At 39.9% G+C, this 21,965-nt stretch overlaps 1 protein-coding gene across 13 annotated transcripts in view; it reads right to left on the reverse strand.

Moving 5' to 3' along the window:
- Positions 1-21,965, reverse strand: part of SYNE2 (spectrin repeat containing nuclear envelope protein 2) — a 440,757-nt gene that overhangs the window by 282,041 nt on the left and 136,751 nt on the right. For all 13 annotated transcript variants that reach the window (XR_014820403.1, XR_014820402.1, XR_014820405.1 and 10 more), the window contains one exon: positions 13,293-13,422. Coding sequence is in view for 9 of the 13 variants with exons in the window: in XM_021074116.2 (XP_020929775.2) it covers positions 13,293-13,371 (79 nt within the window). In the remaining 4 variants the exon portion in view is untranslated. The remainder of the gene's footprint in view (positions 1-13,292; positions 13,423-21,965) is intronic.

Consider the following 21,965-nt stretch of genomic DNA (forward strand, 5'->3'; position numbering starts at 1 on the left):
AGGGAGGCCTGAGAGGAGTGGGTTGAGGAGAGAAGGGGAAGTGAGGAAGTAGGGACAGTGACTTAACCAACCAGTGCTTTCAAGGAATTTTGCTGATTTCAGGTGCTGGCAGAAGGGAAATATAGGATTTTTTAAGGTAGGAGATACAACTCCATTACCTATCATGCTTTTCCTACGTATAGGTTCATTTATTCCAGGAGCCCTGTTCATTTATCTGTTCATTCATTATCCCACGAGTGATTTTAGATACCAGGGGTATATAAGCCACTGTGCTGAATGCAGGGGATAGCACATAGCATCTCTGTCCTCAAACGTATGATCTGATTATGGGGATACAGACAAGTCCACATGATGTGCTGCAGGAGGGGGTGCCACGGTGCTGCAGAAGCAGAGTAGGGACACCTCACCCAGAGGTGGGGGTCAGGGAGAGCTTCCGGATGAAGTGATTTCCAAACTTAGACTGGAAATGTGTTAGCAGATGAGCTGGCTGAAGATGGAAAGAATGCTCCAGGCAATGGTGACAGCATGTAAAAGTCGTAATAGTGGCTGAATATGGCCTATTCAAGGATGTGGGTGTGCAGCGAAGCTGAGGGTTTAGGGTTGGAAGGAGTCTGTGAAGAGATGAGGCTATAAAGGGTCATGTAAACAAAATAGGGGTTGGAATGTTTCTTAAGACCCAGGGGAAGCAACTGAATGATTCTGAGTAGGTGCTTATCAGAACTGGTGATTTAGAAATCAGCCAGGGGGCCCTTATGGGACCGAGTGTGGAGAAAGGTAGTCCAGCTGCGAGAGAACAGTGTCCTGATCTCAGAGCTGCCAAAGGAAATGGAGGGAAATGCATATCCACAGATATCTGATAGGCACAGTTTTCAGGGCTTTAAACTTTTTAATTTTATTTTCAGCTTGATTGAGGTAATTAGCAGTGCTTTTTAATGGATTGGGCATGGGAAAGTGAGGGAGAGGGAAGAATCAGAGATGACTCTTGGGCAAATGATGGATGATGGAAACCATTCACTGAAAAAAATGCAGAACAAAAAAATGCAGAACAACACTGAAAAAAATGTGGGGGAGGGAGTTGGTTAGAGGTGGAGCTTAGTTGTGGAAATGTTGAGTTTGACTCAGTGGAGGGACCTAGAAGACAGGGGCATAAACATACATGAAGCTATGGAGACAGACGCCTGGGGCTGAAGGTAAAGATTTGGAAGTGATTAGTGTATAAATCACTTATGGAGGGTATATCATGCGGACTTGTCTGTATCCCCATAATCAGATCATACGTTTGAGGACAGAGATGCTATGTGCTATCCCCTGCATTCAGCACAGTGGCTTATATACCCCTGGTATCTAAAATCACTCGTGGGATAATGAATGAACAGATAAATGAACAGGGCTCCTGGAATAAATGAACCTATACGTAGGAAAAGCATGATAGGTAATGGAGTTGTATCTCCTACCTTAAAAAATCCTATATTTCCCTTCTGCCAGCACCTGAAATCAGCAAAATTCCTTGAAAGCACTGGTTGGTTAAGTCACTGTCCCTACTTCCTCACTTCCCCTTCTCTCCTCAACCCACTCCTCTCAGGCCTCCCTCTCCACCACTTGAGGGTAGGGATCGTGTCAGAGCCATCAACTGACTCCACAGGGCTGTGGCTATGTCTCTACTCAACACGACTGACCATCCCCCTCCTTGGAACACAATCATCTATGGGTGTCCAGGCCGTCACCCTCACCTGGTTTTCCTTCAATGGCCTTGGCTACACCTTCTCAATGGCCTTTGCTTGCTCCTCCTCTTCTGCTTCACCTCTGAACACTGCAAACCTAAAACGCCTGCTCTGGATATACCCTCCATAAGTGATCTCATCCAGTCCATGGCTTTACATGTAAATTATACCAGCCACAGGCTGATGGCTCCCAAATCTGCGCCTTCTCTAGAATTCTGAATCCTGATCTCCAAACGTCTACCTGATGTCTCCATACGGATATCAAATAAACATCTTATATCTATCATCTATCATGGCAAAAATAAGTGCTTGACTTCTCCTAAAACTTGTTTATCTACCAGGGATCTTTTTTTTTTTTTTCACAGCTACATCTGCAGCATATGGAAGTTCCCAGGCTAGGGGTCGAATCAACACCACAGCCACTGCAACACCAGATCCAAGTTGCATCTGTGACCTACACCACAGCTCACCAAAACATCAGATCCCCAACCCACTGACTGAGGCCAGGGATTGAACCCACCTCCTCACAGAGGCAATGCTGGGCCCTTAACCCACTGAGTCACAACGGGAACTCCTCTACCAGTCATCTTCATTACAATAAATTACATAATAAACTGCTCAATTGTTCAAGGGCAAAAATTTAGAAATTACCCTTAATTTCTCTTTTGACTCACCCTACACATCCCCATATTCACAAATATCCTTTGAAAAAAAATCCATGGTTCTTCCTCCCATTGCTACCAGGCAGTTCTATGCTGTCTCACCTGGGTTACATCATAAGCATCCTAACTGGCCCTCCTGCTTCCCCTCCAGCTCCCAGACAATCCCCTCTCCACCCAGCAACCGCAGAGATCTTTTGGAAAATGTAAATCAGATCATCTCACTTCCCTTATTCAAAATTTCCAAAGGTTTCCCATCCACACACCTCAGCTTAGAGCTGACAAACCCCTGCCTGCCCCTGCCACAGCCCTGCCTCACCTTGTTATCCAACACCAGTCATGCCATCCTTTGCCTGCCACAATCCAGCCACACCAGGCTCCCTTTGCTCCACAAATTCACCAAGTTTATTTACATTTGAAGCTTTTCCTTGAGCCACTGACTCAGATTGGAATGCTGTTCCCAAGTTCTTTACACAGCAGCTCCACTGCATTACTTGATGGCTCCTTGCATGTCCTCTCCTCCTCTGATCACCCATCTAAAGACACCTGGGCAAGAATCGCCTAAATCCATTTGTAATATTTGCTATTTTTCTTGATTATTCCTTGTCTCTCTACCTGAAACACAAGCATCTTGGGCATATGAAGCCTGCTGTAGTTGTTCACCTCTGTACCCTCTCAGCCCAAAACAGTGCCTGAGAAAAGGTAGGGTCTCAGGAAATATATGTTGCATGAATGCATCAGTGAACAGATACACCGGTATTCATAAAAACCATAATTATGTGACGAAGCGGTTAAGTTTGAATCCACCTGTACTTCTGAAACCTTTTGTTTTGAAAATAATCAAACACCCTGAAGTCCTGCTGAGTAAACATTTAGACTGAGGCAGACCCATGGCAGAACTTGTGCCCACTATTAATAACCGTTTTCACTGAAGACAAGGTCAACAACACCCATGCTTGGAAAGATCTTACATGTTCCTCCAATTTGAGAAGGGCTGTTTGTGCCCTTCATCTTGTGACATTTCACTGCTCATGCAATAACGACTGAAAAGACCCCATGCAGTAACTACTGAAAAGAACAAGGTGTGACCACAGTGGGGGACACACACACACACACACACACCACTACACCCCAGAGGCAGAGTGCAAGTGTGTGGCTACATTTCCACAGTTTCTTCCTATGCAAATTCAACCCATGTCGTCTCATAGACCAAGAATGACCAGGAGAGATTATTCATGCAGAAGTTCATGTTTCTCCTCCAAAGATGTACACACTGAGAATGTCAAACTTTCCCTTGCTCTAAGAAATCATTTACATCCTTTTATCTACCATTTTTACATGACTCTAAGAACACCTGGTGGCTTACAAACTTCAGTTCTCATACATATCGAGAACAATAGTTACCTTTTACCAAATTTCCCTCTTAAATGTTTTAGAAAAATGGAGCCATTTCGAGAAACCATAATCAATGCTGACATCAGATGAGGGAAGCAATCTCTTGAAGAGGCACATTTCGAACACCCTCTGATTTTCAGAGTACAGAATCACACACTAAATCCACCAAATGGTTATAAATTAAACTCTTCTATTTACTTCTTACTTCCCCATTTTCAAGGGGAAATTATTTTGAGTTTTATTTTTCCTAATATACTACTTCAAGCTCTGCATAATTCCACCCACTCCTGCCACGCACACATACACAAACTCAGAAAATCGTGTGTCTCCCACAGGGCTAATTAAAAGAGATTCTGATTTCTACAAGGAATGAATGAGATCTTTGTTAACCTACTTTAACAGGATTCTAAATGACCCTGGATTTATCTTGCCCTACTTTTCAAAATGTAACTGACCCAGAATAAAGTAAGCTTACCCCCAAACTCCTGGCAAAAACAGAACTGAAGTTCCCAGAAGACAAAGTGTATATATAACCTAAGGGGAAAAAGCCTTCCCTGAAAAGCACTGTTCACCGCAAACACCACCACTGCTTATAGAGCTAGTTTCTTTTTCATTTAATTGGGATATTTTTAAGATTATGAAGCTTTACAATATCAAAGCAAATAATCCTCCCAGAAATCACAGCAAAAGACAGTATCGTCTACTGTAATATCAGGAACTTTCTGGAAGCTTTTGTGTTGGGACAGTACCACACTGAAAGCCAGTGAAGGACTGTAGCTTGATTGTTTTCTCTGGGTCTAATAATCACCTAATCAGCCAAAAAAGACCCCAGAGATGAATGGCTTTTATGCATAATAATGAAGCAGTCTGACTTAGAGGAGCAAAAATTCTGCCTGCTAAAACACACATGTCCTTTTTCCTACTCTTCATTCCTCGTTTCCATCAAAATTCCACATTGGGGATCTGGGTGCAAAAGGGCAGAGATTCTACCCAGAACTCTTTTATTAAATCCACTCATCTTTCTCAGACTTCACAGTTTCATTCACTCACTGTAATGGGGTAGAACAAAATTTCACTAATGAGCCCCAGACACACATATATATGAGCCCCAAATATATATATGCATCTCAGTGCCTCGTGTCCAGAAATTATGTTTCCACCCTGTCTGATTTTCCCAAATACTGAACAATTTCTTCTAACTCAGGATACTTTATAGATACATAACATTTTTTATACTGAAAGAGCCACTCACTTTTTTCATTATATAGTTGTTTATTGAAAGCCTAAAACATGTCAGAAATTTCATTGGCAATAAAGATACAAGAGTTTCCTCTACAGGGCAGCTAACAGTCACTTAGCTGAGGATCTCAGATGGCTTACGAAAGCAAGTAACGTCCAAGAATGAAAGGGAGCTCCAGGAAAAGGAATAATTACAGAAGGTTCAGCAAGAAAACAAACTCCAGGGAAGTTCTTATTTGTCTCACTTGCTGATGTCATTTCACATGACACCAACAGGCAAAAGCACAGCTGGACTACATGCCTCTTGAAGGTGCTCAATCTATTCATTTTGCACTCTTTACACCAGCCCACTACATAGGGTTGGCATCCAGTATTTGCTGAGTTGCTGAATAAAATTCAACATTATAACACATAGCTATGCTTGTGATCTAATCCAATAAACACAAATAATTTTTAACGTTATTAGAAATAATACAGAAGTTGAACGCCACCCTTCAGACAGATACTCTGTAAATTATGAATCAGTTTAAATGGAGTACTAACCTAACTACAGAAACTCACATTTCACTGTTCAGCCCTCCCAAGCAGTGTCTACCCAGAAGGCAGAAAGGGCTTTTTAATCTTTTAAAATATGGCATCTACAAGATAACAGCACTAAATAAAACATATGAGCATTGTTTGAAATGACAGAGTAACTGGCTGAGCATGGTTCTACACAGGCTCAGGCAGACGGTTAACCAACCATTCACCTGCATTTTGGTAAGACTGCATGAAGGTGACCTCCTCGTGTGGTGGCAAAGGCCACAGAATACACGCTCCTTCCTAGTTCTGTATCTAACAGACGATAACATTCCGTATTTAGATGCTGTTGTTCTAAAACACTGGCCTACCTCACTTCTAAAAACAAAACAATGTGTTCCTGCTACATAAATTCAGTGTGTCATTTTACGGCCAACAAATTACTATATTTACATGTTAAAAAGAAACAACTTAGAGTTCCCGTTGTGGCCTAGCAGTTAACAAACCCGACTAGTATTCATGAGGACGCAGTTTCAATCCCTGGCCTTGTTCAGTGGATTAGGATCCAGCGTTGCCATGAGCTTGGCGTAGGCTGGTGGCTACAGCTCCAATTGGACCCCTCCTAGCCTGGGAACTTCCATATGCTGCAGATGTGGCCCTAAAAAGACCAAAAAGAAAAAGAAAAAGAAAAAGAAAGAAAGAAACAGCTTAGGAGTTTCTTTGGTGGTACAGTGGATTAAGGATCAGCTTTCTGCAACTACTGACTATGGCTGTGGCATGGGTTCAATCCCTGCCCCTAGAACTTCTGCATGCCGCAGGTACGGCCAAAATAAAAAAGGAAACAACTTAAATCTGAAATATATAAAGTGTTTGGGGTAGTTCAAAACTTCCATAGCTGCCATTTAAAATATCACGAGTCAGCCCCGTCAATTTCATTCATATTAATCTGACTTCCAAAAGCATTGTCTACCCATGTTAACGCTTTCGAGCTTTCCATTACTTAGGAAGTTCTCAGGAAAGAGTTTCTTTGAAAACAGGACCTTTCATCTACAACAATTTATTTTAAACATGTTGATATAAAACAGTAGTTAATGGTCTTATTATTTGATGCTATTAAAATAGTAAAAACACACTTTTTAAAAAGAAAGTTAATAATCTGGACATTACAGCTGCCACTTCTTCATCTCAAGCAGCTCAGCCTCTAACCTTGGAGTTTCTCCACCTTATTATCCATACTCAATAGCTGCAGGGTCCTACTGAGTCTTCCACCTTCATGGTTTTATATCTGTCCCATGCTTTCCTGCTCAGCGCTATAACTCTAATCCAGGCAGACAATCCCCAACACCTAGGTATCTGCAAAGCTTTCTAATCAGTCTCTCCAACTTCACTTTCTCACCCCTTTCACATCTTCCTATACCTCGAAGCCAGAATAACCTCCTAAGGCACAATTCTGACCACTGATCGTGTCCCCTCATTCTCAAGACCCAACAGCTGCTCACTGCCTAAAAGCAAAATCTTCAAACTTCTTGGACTTGAATTCAATACGCTCCAGGGTCATCATCTCAGAAATACTACTGAAAGGATTCCTCTTTTGGTCTCAATTTCCTTCCAACTTGAAAATTCTGTGGTATTATCCAACTTTACCCCTTTACTGCTTCCATAGTCACATCTATCTGACATTTCAAAGAAGTGTTCTCTGAACATACCTTTCCCAAATGAAGAGCTTAGCAGAGATATTATTTCAGACAAAATATGTAGTTGCTATTTTCTTAGGACAAAAGTGAAGGAAGCACCTACCATTTTGCCAGGTAAGAAATCCAGTGGCAAGATTTAAAGAAATTCTTTATATAAGGGAAATGTCAATAAAGCAGATACATTTTTTTCATTGACATAGAGTTGATTTACAATGTTGTGTTGATTTCTGCTGAATAGCAAAGTGATTCAGTTATACAAATATACACATTGATAAAACAATTTGTAAAGACAGCCATTTGTTTATCATTTTAATGGATTGAACTTTAAAAATGTGGGCCATCCTTAGTAGTACAAAATGCACTCTACTAAAATAAATTCCATTTTTTACGTTAATCTGCTCAAATTCATAAATGCCATTTCTTTATCATTCCCAAAACCCAACAATTTCCATGCAATTATCCCCACTAGACTAAGAACACAAATATCTCCCCATGAAAAGGGCCCTTAAAAATCCCTTCATGTTCTCATGAAGGCATGTTCTCAAAGATCACACAAATGATGAACAAAGAGAAAGGCAAAGTCCCTTGTTTACTGTTCTGCTCTATTAATTTCAGCAAAGCACTTAAGATACCTGTTTTCAAAGCATATCAACAATGATTCACCACATTGCAATGCAGACATTTTCATCTTCTGTTGAGCATATTATTCTCAGTCAAAGTATGGCCATTATTTGTCTCAGAAATTATGTAAGTTTTTGGCTAAAATAAAATAGGTGTTATTGGTCAAACAGGCCTCCACCTGCCTTTTAGAAAGATTCTGAAATGTGGAGGAAAAAACGTGCTTATGAGCAGTGATCCTGAGCCTCCCATATTACATAAATTCTCTTTTCTCATGTTACTCCACGGATCACTAAGCACACGTGAATTTTGTGAAATACAAGTCTGCTTACGTAGTGTACAGAGCCACATGCTTTGAAGACTATTGCCAACAGCTTGCACTCCCATAGCAGCTAATGTATATAATATTCTCTATCAATTTTTTGACTACATAGCTGATAATCCTGCAATGAAAACCAAAGTTACCTTCAGAAATACATACAAGTTCCCTTTTTCCTTCCTTTCTTTCTCCCTCCCTGCTTCCTATTTCTTTCTCTCTTACTTTCAACAACTCAGGCTGAAAGAATCTTTACAAATCTGCTGATAACAGTACAGAACTTATCTTTGGGAAAACCATTCATTTCACAGTTAAGTCTTTAAGCTATAGTCATGGGAACTCCTTGGTTGAGGGTACCTGCTGCTGTGCACAGCTCTCACACAGTGTAAACCTGACTGCATTTTAGCATTGGTTTTCCACCTCTCCCTCTATAGCACAATGCATCCAGCACCACGTTCTTCTAAAGAGACCATCAAGGAAAATCATTCATGTTGGTATATGTGTATATCACATCTCTATAGCCAAGCAAACCACACTCATCTCCTCCTGTGAAGCAGACTGCATAACCTAGTATAATCCAAAACAGGCTAGAAGAAAACACACTTATTTATCAGTAACTTGCTAATTATTTTGGCCTACTTGTGAACCTGAGATTAATGTTACTTGAAAATGCCCATCCATATTCTGAATTAAAAACTTGCTATAATAATAAAAAATAAAGAAATAAAAATAAGAGTTTGCTGCAGATTAACTAGGATAAGGCTAAGATTTACATGCACTTTCCAGAGAAAGTTGTTGGGGAAATTCCCTCTTTCAAATTATTCTCTGAACTGTGTAAGAGTGGGTATGGTGCAGCGGAAAGAAAACTATGCTCCAGGTCAAGATCAGCTCTGCTGTTCACGATCTGTGTCACTGGGAGAGTAATCCCATCTTTCTGAGCCACAGCTTCCTTCTCTGCACCCTAAAGATAAAAATATCTCTTGTGGTGCAGCAGGTTGATTATCTGATGTGGTCACTACAGCAACTTGGGTTGCTGCTATGATGTGGGTTCAATCTCAGGCCCCAGAACTTCCACATGCCATGGGCATGGCTTATATATATACACACATACATACATATACATATACATATGTGTGTGTGTGTGTGTGTGTGCATAAGTGAGAGCCACACCAAGAAGTCTAGACTTTATCCCACATGTGAGGGGAAGCCACTGCATAGAAATGTCCAAACAAAAAACCAATGAGGAGTTCCCTGGTAGCTCAGTGGGTTAGGCATCCAGCACTGTCATTGCTGTGGCACAGGTTCAACCCCTGGCCCAGGAACCTCCACACACCACAGGTGTGGCAAAACAAACAAACAAACAAACAAACAAAAAAACTTTTCCTATCCACCATGCAGTTTCTACTCCAGATAGGTACTCCTAGACAAGAAATCTTTTGGGACAGAGAGTTTGACTATAAATATATAGAGAGAAATTACGATGCACTTATTGATCTCTGCTCTGTGTGAGGCAGAAACTGTATTTACTAAGCCCTTTGTGTGTATTATGGTTCATCTTCAAAACATAGAAACAGTATAAGCATTATTATCCATATTCTGCATATGATGAAACTGAGACTTCAAAAGACAGTCTATTATCCAAGTTTAAAGAACTAGTAAGTGGCAGAGCCATCACTAGAAATTATAAATACCTAAAAGTTTACACCTTTTGACTACTTTCATTCAATTCCACCACCACTACCACCTCTGGTAACCACAAATCTAATCTTTTTCTACAAGTTTTACATTTGGTTGGTTGGTTGTTTTTAGAGTAGAACTGACCTACCACACTGTATCAGTTCCTATTACACAACATGGAGATTAAATATTTCTATACATCTCAAAGTGATCCCCACCATAAGTCTAGTCACAACCTCTTATAAGATAAATAAGTATTAGGGATGCAAAGTACCCATGATAAATATAGTTAACACTGCTCTATGTTACATATGAAAGTTAAGAGAGTAAATCCTGGAGTTCCCGTCGTGGCACAGTGGTTAACGAATCTGACTAGGAACTATGAGGTTGCGGGTTCAGTCCCTGCCCTTGCTCAGTGGGTTAGCGATCCGGCGTTGCCGTGAGCTGTGGTGTAGGTTGCAGAGGTGGCTCAGATCCCGCGTTGCTGTGGCTCTGGTATAGGCCGGTGGCTACAGCTCCGATTCGACCCCTAGCCTGGGAACCTCCATATGCTGCAGGAGCAGCTCAAGAAATAGCAAAAAGACAAAAAAAAAAAAAAAAAGAGAGTAAATCCTAAGAGCTCTCATCATATGAATATTTTTTTCTATTTCTTTAATTTTGTTTCTATATGACATAAAGTTTACTAAACTTATTGTGATAACCATCTCATGTACATGAGTCATTATGCTATACAGTTTAAATTTATATAATATGTATGTCAAACATATCTCAATAAAACTGGAAGAAAAAAATTAAATAAATAAATGAATAGAAGTTCCCTTCATGACTCAGTAGAAAGCAAATCTGACTAGCATCCATGAGGACACAGGTTCAATCCCTGGCCTTGTTCAGTGAGTTAAGGATCCAGCATTGCTGTGAGCTGTGGTGAAGGTCGCAGACCCAGCTCAGATCTGGCATTGCTGTGGCTGTGGTGCAGGCCGGCGGCTACAGCTCCAATTCAACCCCTAGCCTGGGAACCTCCAAACGCCATTGGTACGGCCCTTAAAAAAAAAAAAAAAAAGATAAATAAATAAATAAACAAAATTTTTAAAATCATGATGATTGATTCCGAAAAAAAACAAAAGAAAGAAATTAGATTTACTGATGCCCTATCTTCCAGATACATTTTAGGTAATACGAATTAGTACTTACCTGAAAACTAAGTCTTCAGAGAAAAATCAGAACATTAAGTTTTTTTCAGATGAATGAAAATTTGACTCCAATATTTATGAAAAATGTATGACACCATTAAAAATACACTAATTGAGAATTTTTAAAATTCTTACCTCAAGTATCATCCCTCAATATACATCATGTTTGCTGCTCTATACAAATTACATGATATTTATTTTTTAAAGCCTGATACTATAAGTGTAGTCTATTGCAATAGCTATTGACCCCAAAGTCAAGAAGCTAATTATTCAAAATACATCTTTAATTAAAAACATATCAGAAAATCTTTTGGGGAATCTTTATTGTCTATGATGCAAATAAATATAATGCACAGCATGGCAACTATAGTTAATAACACTGTACTGCATATTTGAAAGTTGCCAAGAGTAAATCTTAAAAGTCCTCATTACAGGAGTTCCCGTCATGGCTCAGTGGTTAATGAATCCGATTAGGAACCATGAGGTTGCCGGTTCGATCCCTGGCCTTGCTCAGTGGGTTAAGGATCTGGTGATGCCGTGAGCTGTGGGGTAGGTTGCAGACACAGCTTGGATCCCGAGTTGCTGTGGCTCCGGCGTAGGCCAGCAGCTATAGCTCCGATTCAACCCCTAGCCTGGGAACCTCCATATGCCACGGGTGCAGCCCAAGAAAATGGCAAAAAGTCAAAAAAAAAAAAAAAAAGTCCTCATTACAAGAAAAAATTCTCTCTGTATGGTGACAGAGGTTAGACTTATTTTGGTGATCATTTCACCAACCTAAATTATTATGTTGTATACCTGAAACTAAAGTCATACCTATGCCTAGTATACCTCAAAATTTTAAAATAATAAAAAATAAACTAAAAATTAAAAATAACTGACTCGGGAAGTTCCCATCGTGGCTCAGCAGAAACAAATCTGACTAGCATCCATGAGGACACAGGTTTGATCCTTGTCCTTGCTCAGTGGGTTAAGGATCTGGTGTCGCCATGAGTTGTAGTGTTGGTCACAGATGCAGCTCGGATTCTGTGTTGCTCTGGCATAGGCCAGCAGCTACAGCTCCAATTCCACCCCTAACCTGGGAACTCCACATGCCCCCACTGTGGTCTTAGAAAAAGACAAAAAATAATAATAATAACTGACTCAAAGGCTATGGCTTCTAAGAATCATTCTAAAAATGTTTCATAATACTGTTAATAATCTTTCAATTACTTTAAAATACATATCTTAAAAGACTTGCCATAGCCTTATTTCTTCTATGCTAGCAAACTTCACCCAGCTCCAAGATTTGCAGCAGAAGTGGAAAGTCAAAGTATATAATAAATACTGCCAAACTCCATAAGAAGCATTAAAAAAATACAGAAAACAATTATTTGCATAAGTGCATACATAATTCATGTGATTGAATATTCATTCACTTTTAATGTCAAACCCAGTAAATTTTTTTATTTAACAACAAAATATAACAATTTATTTATGCCTATTCTCTCATAAAACATTCTCACCTCTATGGAATTTTAAAGTGGATATCTAAAACCGAAACTCATTCATTTTTAATATTACTACTATTTCCTTTATTTTAGGGCAAAATAAGAACGTCCATTTCAAAGAGCCTACATAGGAGCTCCCATTGTGGCTCAACGGGTTAAGAATCCAACATAGTATCTGCGAGGTTAAGGATGTGATGTTGCTATGAGCTGCCAGTGTAGGTGGCAGACACGCTTTGGATCCAGTGTTGCTATTGCTGTGGAGTACATGGGCTGGCAGCTGCAGCTCCAGTTCAACCCCTAGCCCAGGAAGTTCCATATGCCTCAGGTAAAAAGATAAATAGATAAATAAATAAATAAATAAATAAATAAATAAATAAATAAATAAATAAAGCTACACAAAAAGGGTATAAAATAAGTGCAAACAACTCCGGGAAAAATATATAGATAAATATGGCTATACAAAAAGATGTAAAATAAGTGCAAACAACTCCAAGAAATCTATGGTTACCTATTTAATTTTCATTGCAAATAAAACACATGCACTCAGAGTGAGAAATTGAGATACTAAACCCCTTCCAGGGGTTCCTTACTTTCCTATGTTGATGTGACAGCAAAAAAGATACTGGAGTATACTGAAAGATTCCACAATTGAAAAAACACAGACATATGTATATATTCTACTGTAAGAGAGACAGAAAGCAATGCAATCTGTGAAGAGACGAGGATGAGGTTCTACAGCTGGCATAGGTGTTACCTCCTACCCCCAGTCCTCATTACCTTGGAGGGAGATATGAAGATCATCGATGCCCAAGGAGATGGGTTGATCCTCGGTGGGAAGCACAGGACTCGACGCCATCCTTTGACTCCGTGGAGATTATATCATGTCCATCTCAGTTAAAGAAGTAAACTAAAAACCAAAGGGATAAATGCCAATTAGTGATGCTGCAGCTCTGCCCTTCTAGTAAACATGCATTGCCAGAAACTGCTCTCCAAAAGAATCACCGCTTTCTAGTGAGTGTTTGGTTAGCTCATGAGGAACAAAGTGACTACGCCTTCTTTTTTGAATCATAATCAAGATTTTGCCCTATGACCTCTTCAGGCCCTTTGGAATTGCAGGCAGAACTCCACAAGAGCTAGTACTTCGGATTCTCTACTAGCGGTGAAAAGGAAAACTATGCAATTAGATTCTGTAACTTACCCAGAGAACATAAAGCTGACACAAACTGATAACTTCACTGTTTGTGTGTATTGTTATTAACCTTCAACCTACATGGATTTCCTTTAAAACTTTCCATTTAACTTAGTTCCTTTTCTGCTCCATATTTGTTATCATTTATTGGAAACAAAAAGAACTGGGTCTTCAGAGTTGGCAAAGTGAAACTAAAAAAAACTCTATCAAAAAGAATGTTTTTACAAGTTATCTATTATAGTGAATTGTTTTCCCAAGTTCTTATTTTTCCACCTACACATTTCTTTCTCTACTCCCACTTTGACTCTTAAGGAATCCTTCCAGGAAGAGTAATTCTTACTGCGGAACTCTTAAAAAGCCCTGCTTCATCATGTGTACGTTACTTATAATATCCAGGGGGCTGAGAATAAAACACTGACTTCTCCCATTCAGATGATGACTTTCTTATCAAAATGAACCTAACACAATATGCAAAAACATAAAATGTATTAGGAGATGGAGAGAGGAATAGATAAGTGTACAGATATGTGATCAAGTACAGCAAAACGATAATGGCAGAATCTGTGTGTTGAATATGTGAATGTTCATCCTTTAACTTTGCTGTGTATCAGAAATTCTTCATAATAAGATGTTGGGGGGGCACTAAAAAAATAAACCTGAGGTCAACAGCCCGATCAATCACTCATATTCAACAGACCACTTTCTTAAAATGCCAGGAACAAAAACCATTCAACATCTAATGCTGGAGCCAAACTTTGAAAATCTTTCAAACCCATCTTCCCTCTCTGTTTATCATCCCAAACTCCTTTATCACCTCTCCTATGAATCACTGTTCTACAATATTTTACCTACCAAATAAACTATGTTCATTAATTAATAATTAATTTGTTTCATCCTCTGAAGTAAGCTGAATGAGAGCCTGCCTGAGGTAACATTATTCCTATACTAAGTTGATAGAGTTCTAACCAAAATAAAAAGCAACTTGTTAGTTCAAATGAGCCTGTTCAGCCTATGACTGATAAAGGCACAAGTGTCCTCAGTTTTTGGTGTACTAAAGACCCCTACCACCCCTTCCCAGACAGAGAGCTCCTGAACGCAAAGGAAAGACAAATCACTTCTTCATGATGATGGGAGAAAAAATGAATTCCAGAATGAAGTTCCTAAGGGTGACCACTATTTCATGCCAGGACTTTTTTTTTTTAAAGGATAACAACAATAGCAGCAAACACTTACATAGCACTTACTATATATAGGCACTGTTATAAGCATAGCTGTATGAGCTAGGTACTATAATTATCTCATATTTGAAAAGACAAAACTGAGATGCACAAATATCATATATAGTTGTCAAAGACACAAACCTAATAAATGATGGAGCTAAGATTTGAACCCAGGTGATTTTGGTTGCAGACTCCATGCTCTTAGTCAATTCAGATTGGTAATGGATTGACTCATAGTGCTAGCCAGAGCTGGTGAACGCTTTGCCAGATTTCATTTCACTCATTTATTCCGCAAGCATTTATATATGTTATACACTGCTCTCAAAGAAGTCAATCTTCTGGGGATGACAGATGAGACATACTGAGAGAAATCTTCTACAAAATGGTATGGAAGCAAAAGAGAAAGCATGTCCCACCACTTGAATCTGGAGACAGATGTCATGTCAGGAATGTATTTCATAAAGAACGGCATCTCACTCCAAATAGTCCTGTAAGTATTGTTCAAATAATATCTCAAATTTAATGACTCTGAGAGCCACCCATTGCCATTCAATATCAAATAAACATAAGTAATCAAATGTAGGGGAAAGATTTTTAAAAAAAACGTAACAGAAGCAACAAAATGCAAAAGAATCAAGACATGTTCCTGTGCTAGACTGGCATGTGGGATCCACTATATTCATATTAAAGTTACATAAAAAATTAGCATTTGTTTTTTAAAAAAAAAACTCTACACCTTAAAATAACTATTTGTCTGGAGTTCCCATTGTGCAACAGTAGAAACGAATCTGACTTGTATCCATGAGGATGCCGGTTTGATCCCTGGTCTCATTGAGTGGGTCAGGGATCCAGCGTTGCCCTGGGCTGTGGTGTAGATCGCAGACATGGCTGGGATCCTGAGTTGCTGTGACTGTGATGTAGGCTGGCAGCTGCAGCTCCAATTTGACCCTTAGCCTGAGAACTTCTATATGCCATGGGTGTGGCATTAAAAAGCAAAAAATAAATAAATAAAATAACTATTTGTCTGAAAGTTTTCATTTTTCTTCTTCCTTCCTTTTTTTTTTTTTTTTTTTTTTTTTTTTTGCTTTTTAGGGCTGCATCCATGGCATATGGAAGTTTCCAGGCTAGGGGTCGAATCGGAGGTGTAGCTGCCAGCCTACACCACAGCCTCAGCAATGTGGGATCCCAGACACATCTGAGACCTACACCACAGCTCACCAAAACACCAGATCCTTAACCTACTGAGTGAGGCCAGGGATCAAACCCATGTCCTCATGGATACTAGTCAGGTTCGTTCCTGCTGAGCCATGACAGGACCTCCCAGGTTTCTATTTTTAACAGTGAAAATTTATTAGGAAACTAGTCAATAGAACATAATAATTTTTTATTTACTAAAGAATTTCCTAGAGGTTCTAAAAAACGTCCATCAAAAGTAAAATCTGGGAGTTCCCGTCATGGCTCAGTGGTTAACAAATCCGACAAGGAACCATGAGGTTGCCGGTTCAATCCCTGCCCTTGGTCAGTGGGTTAAGGATCTGGCGTTGCTGTGAGCTGTAATGTAGGTCGCAGACGCGGCTCAGATCCTGCGTTGCTGTGGCTCTGGCATAGGCCGGCGGCTACAGCTCCGATTCAACCCCTAGCCTGGGAACCTCCATATGCTACGGGAGCAGCCCAAGAAATGGCAAAAAGACAAAAAAAAAAAAAAAAAAAGTAAAACCTAACTATGAAGACCGAATCAATGCAAGTATTGATCCAAATACTGTCTTAGTACAACTATTTATCAAAACATGCTACAGAGGTCATGGGGATATGATTGAAGACAATACATAATGACATTGCCAACACAACTGTTTTTTGCTTTTGGTTTTTGGGGTCTTTTTTTTAATGGCTGCACCCAAGGCATATGGAAGTTCCCAGGCCAGGGACTGAATTCAAGCCACAGCTGCAACCTAAGCCACAGCTGCAGCAATTCCAAAGTCTTTAACCCACTGAGCCAGGCCAGGAATCAAACCCTTGCCTCCACAGTGAGTGACACAAGCCACTGCTGTGGGTTTCTTAACCCACTGTGCCACCATGAGAACTCTGCAACACAACTATTTTTTGGTGAGAAAGAGTTCGCATCTCCAGAGAGGAATTTACTTGCTAAATGGGGCTCATGAAAAACTACAACAGAGTAGAGAAGGAAAGCTTTGAGAGACTTCTCAGGATCCAGACTGCGAAGCTAGAAAGAATATGTAAAAGGAAGGCAGAGAGAGGAGAGAGATGGCCAGGAACTCAACAAGTCAGCAGGGTCTATCAACCAAAATCCTGAGGGCCACCCTATATTTGGGTTGAAACATCCCAGTGGGTAGCACGAGGCCGCCCTCTCAGGTGGGGTCACAGCACCCTCCAGGTCTCCTTCCCAGGCAAAACTCATTGCCTTACTTTTCATTTTCAAATAAAAGTTACACACTATTATGTAACATCAGGGCTCAGGAGGAAAATAATGGATCATCTTCAGGCACATACCAAAGATTAGGTAAAGAATTAACTAGTGGCATTAAAGATTCGAAGATCAAGTAGAATCATATGAAACTGTGTTTTTAAAACCCATGTAGGAGTTCCCATCATAGCTCAGTGGTAACGAATCCAGCTAGTATCCATGAGGTCGCAGGTTCGATCCCTGGACTCACTCAGTGGGTTAAGAATCTGGTGCTGCCATGAGCTGTGGTATAGGTCGCAGACACAGATCGGATCTGGCATTGCTGTGGCTGTGGTATAGGCTGGAGATTGCAGCTCTGATTCTACCTCTAGCCTGGGAATTTCCATATGCCACGGGTGCAGCCCTAAAAACCAAAAAAAAGAAAAGAAAAGAAAGAAAAATCTTGGCATTTACTTTGCATTATTATGATTAGAATTTCTGCAACTCAAAAATGAAATCTGAATAGAGATTTCTCATGAATGGAATTGTGAGTGATTTTTATTTCCTTCCGTTCATTTATCTGCATTTTTAAATTTTCAAATGATGAATGCCTATTTCTACTGCAATAAAAATGTTTTTGCTTTTTCTTTTTTTTTTTTCCTTATCTTTTTTTAGGGCCACACCCGCACATACGGAGGTTCCCAGGCCAGTGGGTGAATCAGAGCTTAGCTGCTGGCCTATGCCACAGCCACAGAAACGCAGGATTCTTAACCCATTGAGTGAGGCCAAGGATCAAACCTAATTAACCTACATCCTCATGGATGCTAGTTGGGTTCTTAATCCACTGAGCCACAAGTGGAACTTCCCTTTTTTGGTTTTATTTTAATGAATTGACAATGAATGAGGAATAAAGGTATTATTTAGTTAAAGGTTTGCTCTTCAATCCCTATGCTATGTAACATGCATATTTATATCTTCATAATGAGGAAAATACTCAACTTATTGACACAAAGAAAATACTGAAAAAATTCTTCAAGTTTGTCAGAAATCTCTAGAAAAGATTCCTAAAAGCCTTTCTGGTAGTTTAACAGGTCTCTTATTTCTTCACTATTAGAATGTTTGCTAAAGAGCCCTGCTGTTCTAATTGCTCTGAAAAAAATCACTGAGTCCACAGGGAAAAGGGGACATCTGTGTCATCTTCAAAGGATGATCAGAAGACGTATGTACCATAGCAGGACATATTAAGTACATTCAGGTCATTTTTTAACAGAGTGATTTAAATCTCAGCATTTTCCATGGGTTGCCTCTCCGCACATTTTTTTTTTTCTATTTTTCAGCTACACCGTTATTTATGGTCCACCAAGGAATTCTGAAGGATCTCCCTTTAGTTAAGTTATAGAGCTCTTCCTAGCAACTGACAGTTATTAACTTTGATCTGCCTACAAGCTCACAGAAGAAAGCTGGTTACACATTTGCAATAAGCTTCTTCATCTTTTTTCTGTTAACTCTTTCTGTGTTGTTATTTGTCTTTTCAACATCATTTGACCAGAAGCAATTAGTGTAAATTCCCAGATCCACTGATTTAAAAGTCCAATCTCCTACCCCCTTTCAGGCACTTTATTTTTCTAATGACCACCACAAGATGTCAGAACAATCAATCCTAACTATTCACTGCACTTCTGAAAAACAAATATGTAGCAAATCTCTGGCTAAGACACTGTTGCACTTGCTATCACACAATGAAGCAGTGTCATTCACCAGCTAATACCAACTGAGCCACTAAACCATGCACTTCAACCATGATAACAGCATTCTGAGTGAATGTAGCCACTGCTCTAAAACAGCCTTCTGTTGGCCTTGACCAAGTCCCAAATTCTCTAGGCTGCTGTGTCCACTGATACAGGAAGGGAATATCTTATAGGGTAGTTACTGGAGTTCAGTGAAGCACACAAAACTAAAATCTGCAGTAGCAACTAACATTTACTGAGTGCTTACTATGGTAGATACACTACAGTATTTACTACCATCTGTGAAATGAATTTATCAGGATTATCGCATTTGTTTTTTTTGGTTTTTTTTTTTTTTGTCTTTTTGTCTTTTCTAGGGCCACGCTCACCGAGGCATATGGAGGTTCCCAAGCTAGGGATCTAATCAGAGCTGTAGCCGCTGGCCTACACCAGAGCCACAGCGACGCAGGATCTGAGCCGTGTCTGTGACCTACAGCACAGCTCATGGCAACGCCAGAACCCCAACCCACTGAGCTAGGCCAGGGATCGAACCCACAACCTCATGATTCCTAGTCGGATTCGTTAACCACTGAGCCATGACGAGAACTCCCATGGGTTATCACATTTCTTAAGCAGCATTAAAAAATTAAAAGTGAATCCCAATATTAAAACGAAGAGTAGGAGTTCCATGGTGGCTCAGCAGGTTAAGGATTTGGCACTGACATTGTTATGGCTCTGGTTACAGCTATGGCGTGGATTCAATCCCTGGCCCAATTTCTCCATTCATCGAGTATAGCCAAAACTAAATAAAGAAAGAAAGAGTGAAAAAAGTTAACGATAGAAACTTCCAGTGCTACAAAACCTGATGTGTTAAATCAGCACAGATCTAGAAAGCATGCACTCAGGAAGTAATTATTTTTAATTTTCATCAGCACATTTTACCTAGAAATTCTGCCCTTGCAGCCCACACTTCAATTTTTAAAGCTCATGATTCCCTCAGAAAAAGTTCTTTTGTTACTACATTGTCACCAGTCTCCCAAAGAGCTTGGAGATAACTTTAAGGGTTAAGTATTGAAAATGATTTGCGTTTGCTTGTTTTGTTTTGTTTTTTCATATAGACCTCTTCATTCCTTTTGCCATCACCTCTGCCCATGACACTATTACTTTGTTCCTAAGTTGCTACTAAAGATTCCCAGCTTTCCTACTAACTCTAGCTTCTCCACCTCTATATTTGAAAAATCCCAAAGAGAACCAGGATTGGTGGTAAAAGACACAGAAGAGGTTGAGAATGAGACAGAGCTCTGAAAATGAATGGGAGAGAGTGTGTTGAAGATCAGGGCTGATAGCAAGACTTGACAAGTATGGATAGCAAAGGCAGGACCCCAGCCCTCACCAACCCCTCCAACTCAATGAACACTGGCAGTCAGATCTCTTCCCAGTCCTCTTGCTCCACCCACAGATGGGATTTAAGAGGATTCTTTTCTGGAAAAAGCAAAGCCCTAGGAAGGGCCTCTAGAGACTGATCTTTGAGGTTCCTCAACAGAAAGGTCAGTTCCCTGCCAAGCACCCTATTGTGAAATTCCACTAACTGGCTTTTTCACGCCTCACTCTTGAATATGATTGGACAGCCAGATTACCAGACATTTAAGAAAACCCTACAAGGATGAAAGAAAGAGACCAAACAAATACAAATGAGACACCTGGAGGGACCAGCAAATGTAGGAAAGAAAAGAAAAAGAAAAATAGAAGTTGGTAATTGAATTTTTTTTTTTTTTGGTCTTTTTGCCATTTCTTGGGCTGCTCCCGTGGCACATGGAGGTTCCCAGGCTAGGGGTCGAATTGAAGTTATAGCTGCTGGCCTACACCAAAGCCACAGGAGCACAGGATCCGAGCAGCATCTGCGACCTACACCACAGCTCACGGCAACACCAGATGGATCCTTAACCCACTGAGCAAGGCCAGGGATGGAACCCGAAACCCCATGGTTCCTAGTCGGATTTGTTAACCACTGAGCCACAACAGGAACTCCGGTAATGGAATTTTTTAGAAATGACATCATAAGATGAAATTTATTGCAAAGCTTATAGAAGGATTCACAATATCAGTTACAAAATGAATCAACATTTCTTCCATTTTACACCCTCACATGACAATGCACTATATAACAAGAGATATAGTTTACTGTTTTACTTCTTTTTCTTCTTTTTTTTTTTTTTTGGTTTTTAGGGCCCCACCCATGGCATATGGAAGTTCCCAGGCTAGGGGTGAAATTAGAGCCGCAGCAGCCAGCCTACACCACAGCCACAGCAAGATGGGATCTAAGTCACAACTGTGACCTACACCACAGCTCACAGCAAAGCCGGATCCTTAACCCATTGAGCAAGGGCAGGAATCAAACCTGCAGCCTCATGGATACCCATTAAGTTCGTTACTGCTAAGCTACAACAGGAACTCCATATTTTATATTTTGTATGCTAATACATTTCACTATTTTTTTCCTTTAACCACTAGATTTTTAACTATATCAAAACAAAAAGTCATATTCTATGGGGCAGAATTAATTTTAGAAAGTCCTCATGAAATCAGACTTAGTCTTGTTTATAAACAGCCACAGCCACACATATGCTAAAATGGGTGGAAACTAAAATGCAAGAAAACTATCTTGGCAGGATTGAATGCTTAAAGGTTTTAATTGCAGCCTTCTTGAACAAGCACTGTCGTTTGTTCTATTTCCTCCAAAAGACAAAAGTCAATTTCATCCTCAGTGATAGAAATGGTTAATACTACGCAGAAGCTCAGCATGAATTTAAAATTCCACAGGAATCTGAAAGTTACCGAGGCAATTTTCCTTCTTAGGATCATAAAGTCTACAGAATTAGTAATAGTAAAATGGGCAGGATATCAGTTTTGAGC

Source organism: Sus scrofa, chromosome 1, assembly GCF_054392235.1.
Source record: "Sus scrofa isolate SSC_HxYL_T2T_F1_AM1 chromosome 1, Sscrofa_HxYL_maternal_Yorkshire_Landrace_v2.0, whole genome shotgun sequence".
NCBI lineage: Eukaryota > Metazoa > Chordata > Mammalia > Artiodactyla > Suidae > Sus > Sus scrofa.